The sequence below is a fragment of the Marmota monax genome, unplaced genomic scaffold (assembly GCF_021218885.2).
Source record: "Marmota monax isolate L192 unplaced genomic scaffold, Marmota_monax_Labrador192_F-V1.1 WCK01_AAM20220418_F8-fsc00036, whole genome shotgun sequence".
Classification (NCBI taxonomy): domain Eukaryota; kingdom Metazoa; phylum Chordata; class Mammalia; order Rodentia; family Sciuridae; genus Marmota; species Marmota monax.
Window position 1 is genome coordinate 7,631,820 of NW_026694491.1, and position 5,338 is coordinate 7,637,157.

The following is a 5,338-nucleotide window of genomic DNA, read 5'->3' on the forward strand; positions in this document are numbered from 1 at the left end:
ACCTTTCAAATCAAAGTTTATATATTTAATTTTTTAAAAAGCCCTTTCTCCTACCATTTTATAACAACTCCTTCTTTTGCTTCTTTTCTATACCCTTTGGCTCAGCATTAAAAAAAAAAAGTGGCATGTTTTGCAATATTGATGACCAACTAAGCTCAGGATATTTATTTCCATCTGGTAGAGTTCAACTTCTGCCTCTTGTTTGCTTTCTCCATCTGCCTGCCTGGCCTTCATCTTTTTTTTTTTTCCCCCTTCTCCTTAATGGAGTTCAGGTTAACCCTGTTTTAGGTCTAATCGCTTTAGCAGGCTCATGCCTTCTTACCACAATATGTTTCCAAAAGATTTTGCAAGTAGAGTTTCAAGTAAAATTAGATGTGTACTAAATACTCTCGAGATTCAAAAGTTTTTTTCTTTCTTCTTCTTCTTCTTTTTTTTTTTTTTTTTGAGATTAGCAGAACTCTAAGTCTTAAACAGTATTTGAACTGGGGGAGGGGGTTGTTATTTTTGTCTATACACGTTTTTAAATGCATACGCAGACTTTTTAGTTTTCAGTTTGTTACAGAAGCCGTGTTACATTTATGTTCAATAACTGGCTTTCCTATACACATTAAACTGGATTCGATAAAGTTTCAACTCTTCTTTAACTCCCAAAGTTACTGAAACAGCAGCCACAAATGGCATTACTAACCTACTTATTTTGCAATTTAAACTTTGACAAAGACATTTCCTCATTCTTCTCCCTGTGTGGAGTAGAAACGGCTTCATGGCGTTGGCACCTCTTCTGAGAAGGGACTGGGATTCCCCAAGGATGTAGTCTGGTTTTTTGGGAAGGATACTTCATGAGAGCGATTTCCCTATCCTTTCCCCGATACCCTCACCGCTCGGTTCCTGCACACATAAAGCCTTTACCCGCACCCCATCCCGCTGCACGCTCCTCCTGCGTGTGGAACTAGTCACGCAGATCCCAAGCGGGGACGACATGTAAACACCGAGTACGCAATGGGAAAGGAGCTATGGATTTGAGCCCGACCAGACCAGCCAGCGCGCGTGTAGACACATCTCACACAACACTAAGCCTCAAGCTCCAGTCAGGCAGCGCACTCCTTGCAAAAGGATGCGCTGGCCCAGGGCCTGGACTTGCCAAAGCGGGAAGGAGGAGCTACGGGGGAGGGCGGAGCTTTCACACGCGCACCCTCCCTCTGTTTCCTTCTTCGCTCGGACCCAGCAACTTGGTCTCCGGCCGCCACTGGGGGTTTATTTGTTTACAAGCGGATTACGTCAGCTCCTCCCTCTCTTCCCGGTCTCTGGGCCCGCCCCCTGGTTCCTTTTTCCCGCCCCCTCAGGCTCCGAATCTGCTTGCGTCACAATGGTGCGATCTCCGGATTGGCTAGAGTCGGCCGTCACGCTCCAGCTACGCCACTTCCTTTCCGCGGCACTATAAAGATTGCTGCACGGCGGCAGCATCTCTTCGCCCCTCGGAGCTGGAAATGCAACTCTTGGGATCTTTGGAGGCTAAGGAGCTGGAGGCGGAGGCGGCTGGGGAGGTCCGAGCGATGTGACCGGGCCGCCATCGCTCGTCTCTTCCTCTCTCCTGCCGCCTCCTGTCTCCGAAATAACTTTTTTACTCTAAAGCAAGGGGAAAAAAAGTAGCCGTCCGCCCCTCACACCCTCCCTTCCTCTCAGCCCTCTGGTCTGTGAGGGAGCCCGGGGTGGCCGCTCCGCCGTCGGGGCCGCGCCGCCGAGCCCCGGCCGCCCCGGGCCGCCCCCGCCCGCCGCCCCCATGCATCCCTTTTACACCCGGGCTGCCACCATGATAGGCGAGATCGCCGCCGCGGTGTCCTTCATCTCCAAGTTCCTCCGCACCAAGGGGCTCACGAGCGAGCGACAGCTGCAGACCTTCAGCCAGAGCCTGCAAGAGCTGCTGGCAGGTGAGCGGGTCGCGGCTGGAGGGCGCGGGCACCCGGGGCGTCGGGGTACGTGGGCCTCACATCCCGTGTCGGACCGGGCAGTCCGCGCCCCTGTCCCGCGGCAGCACCTAGGTGGCCGCTAACGGCGGGTCCCGGCGAGGTTTTGGGGGCTGGAGTCGAGGGCGCCCCCTCACCTCGGCTTGCCAGCCAAGGGGGAGAAGAAACCAGACGCACAACAAAGAAACTAAAGCCAACGAGGCTGGAGTCGCGGTCCTCGGACCGTCTGTGGATTTGGGGACAAAGGAGCCGCGGGGCTGGGGTTGGTTCGACGTCCCCTCCCCCAAAGTCCTCCAACCGTTGCGGGGTCGGCGGCCCGGCCCCGGGGTGGGAAGTGGCGCCGCTGCCCGGAGCTAGCTCGGGATCGACGTGCCGTCTCTCCGCACCTCCTGCCCCTGCCCATTAATCATCGGATTTGTCACCGGCACAATTACAGCCCTGCCCTGAGCGTGGTTTAGGGTTTCTTGTTTTTCCTCGCTTCGGGGTTAATAGTCCGGTGCGTTTCTCTTCTCCAAAGCCATAAACTCCATTGTGTGTGGCTGGGGTGGGGTGGAGAAAGTAAACAGGTTCCCGCCTGGCCGTGGTGTGGTCCAGCGGTCCGGCTCCCCGGCTGGCCAAGCTGCGCGCCTGTTCTTGTTTTGGCGGCTCAACCGGTTGGTTCCTGGAGCTTGTTTTGTCCCACACTGCTGTGTTATTTCTAAAACCCTGCCCGCTTTTTCTCCAGTGTCGCGCGCGCACAGCAGTGAACACAATCCTGCACATTTGTAGAAGTTGGTAGTTTTCATATTCGCTCTTCAAAGGAGCTTGAAGGAGGAAACTGAGAAGCTAACAGTACCGATCTAAGCATTGTTTCTCTGTTCTTTTCTTCTGTAGAACATTATAAACATCACTGGTTCCCTGAAAAGCCGTGCAAGGGATCAGGTTACCGTTGTATTCGCATCAACCATAAAATGGATCCTCTGATTGGACAGGCAGCACAGCGGATTGGACTGAGCAGTCAGGAGCTGTTCAGGCTTCTCCCAAGTGAACTCACACTCTGGGTTGACCCCTACGAAGTGTCCTACAGAATTGGAGAGGATGGCTCCATCTGTGTGCTGTATGAAGCCTCACCAGCAGGAGGTAGCACTCAAAACAGCACCAACGTGCAAATGGTAGACAGCAGAATCAGCTGTAAGGAGGAACTTCTCTTGGGCAGAACAAGCCCTTCCAAAAACTACAATATGATGACTGTATCGGGTTAAGATATAGTCTATGGATGGATCATCTTATAATGGATGGATAAATTTGATTTTTGCTTTGGGTGGGCTCCTCTTGGGGATGGATTATGGAATTTAAACCATGTCACAGCTGTGAAGATCTGGCACAAGATAGAGTGGTAAAAAAATTTTTTTAAGTGACAGTGCCATAGTTTGGACAGTACCTTTCAATGATTTAATAGCCTGTGAGTCCAAGTAAATGATCACTTTATTTGCTAGGGAGTGAAGTCCTAGGGTGGTTTCAGTTTCTCCCAGACATACCTAAATTTTAACATCAATCCCTTTAAGGAAAATCTGTATTTCAAAAAACCTTTCTCTGCAGTAGATCTTGCAGAGGAATTTGCACTATTACACTTGAAAATTGTTGTTGATAACCTTTTTGGCAGCTCAGTAGGAAAGCTTGTTTTAAACATGGTAGTACTGGAAATTTTACAAGACTTTTACCTAGCACTTAAATATGTATAAATGTACATAAAGACAAACTAGTAAGCATGACCTGGGGAAATGGTCAGACCTTGTATTGTGTTTTTGGCTTTGGAAGTAGCAAGTGACCAGAATCTGCCATGGCAACAGGCTTTTAAAAAAGACCCTAAAAAAGACACTGTCTCAACTGTGGTGTTAACACCAGCCAGCTCTCTGTACATTTGCTAGCTTGTAGTTTTCTAAGACTGAGTAAACTTCTTATTTTTAGAAAGTGGAGGTCTGGTTTGTAACTTTCCTTGTACTTAATTGGGTAAAAGTCTTTTCCACAAACCACCATCTATTTTGTGAACTTTGTTAGTCATCTTTTATTTGGTAAATTATGAACTGGTGTAAATTTGTACAGTTCATGTATATTGATTGTGGCAAAGTTGTACAGATTTCTATATTTTGGATGAGAAATTTTTCTTCTCTCTATAATAAATTGTTTCTTATCTTGGCATTTTAATCAATCTCTTGTCATGATTATAGAGGTTCAGCTAAATACTTTTCTTAAAAGACTTAGGTCCTATAAGGTATCTTAGTTGCACACTGGTCATGCTGTAAAAACATTGATGAGGAATGAGGGTGATCACATCAGGGTGATCTGTCTATACATATTTAGGTGTTAGAGAAAACAGAAGTAACATTTTTTAAAATCTTGAGTCAAAACATGGACACATTCACAGGCTAATGATCTCATGAAATGAGGATAAAAGACAAAGGTGTTACATCTTCCAAAAAAGGGATATTCAAAGGATTATATTTCATTGCTTCCCTGTTGAAGTGAAGATATAAATGTTCCATTCTGCCCACCTTTGAGAAACAGTTATTTTACCCCATGGATTTCTTGTTCAATTAGAAAATCCTAGGGCAGGTGATCAATAGTCTTAAGAGAACAGGCTAATCACCTCAGAGAGATGGGTTGCTTTTTGGTTTTCATCACCTGCAAGATTTACATAAAAATCCCTTAAGCTGGAATTCAACAAAAGGTATGTTTATGAATTTTTATTCTCAAAAAATTGAAATGCTGACCTTTTCCTCATTTTTCAGACTTATTTCAGAAATTCTAAAAACCTAAATGAATATTGAGGATGCTGTATAGGTTAGTTGCTCCCTGTCCCACATATTAAAGACTCGGTGGAAATTCTTTGGTTTGAGAAGATAAGAAAGGAAATTTAAATGGAAATTGAAAGTGCAGAAATTGGAATTTTGCTCTACAGTTAAATAAACAGTGACTTTGGGCAGGGGGATATACATGTAAACATTTACATTGGAAAGATATTAATACAATTTGAAATACTTGAATGTCAATAATCACTTGAAGTCAGTAATAACATTGAGAATTTTTTCCTACGTGTAAGATTAAATTTTCCCAATTTGGTAGACTATACCAAAATACACTGCTAAACATACCATGTGTTTAGAATACATGTTATTTCCCTGGACATTAGCAGGTCATTTCATGGAAATTTGAATTCTTACAACCACAATACATGGATTATTCTTGGGAATTGTCCGGTTTCTATTTTTCAGTCATTTCAGTGAAAATATCCTCAGTGTTTGAAGCTCTAATTTACGATAAAAACAACAGTTTTAAAAAGGGTCTCACCCTAGTGTTGCCTGCTGTTTATTAACTGCATATCATCCAGTAACTCC

General features: G+C 45.6%; 1 protein-coding gene across 1 annotated transcript; it reads left to right on the forward strand.

The window, feature by feature from the left end:
• Window positions 1–1,457: 1,457 nt before the first annotated feature.
• Window positions 1,458–4,148, forward strand: Btg1 (BTG anti-proliferation factor 1). The gene is made up of 2 exons (XM_046419354.1): window positions 1,458–1,928; window positions 2,838–4,148. Exons 1-2 carry the CDS (start codon window positions 1,781–1,783, stop codon window positions 3,203–3,205), a joined length of 516 nt encoding a protein of 171 aa, XP_046275310.1. The 5' UTR covers window positions 1,458–1,780; the 3' UTR covers window positions 3,206–4,148.
• The last annotated feature ends 1,190 nt before the right edge of the window (window positions 4,149–5,338 follow it).

Coding starts and splice junctions, on each gene's coding strand:
- Btg1 (XM_046419354.1), top strand. CDS start 1,781: ATGCATCCCTTTTACACCCGGGCTGCCACCATGATAGGCGAGATCGCC. Junction 1,929..2,837: donor CCTGCAAGAGCTGCTGGCAG/GTGAGCGGGTCG, acceptor TTTCTTCTGTAG/AACATTATAAACATCACTGG.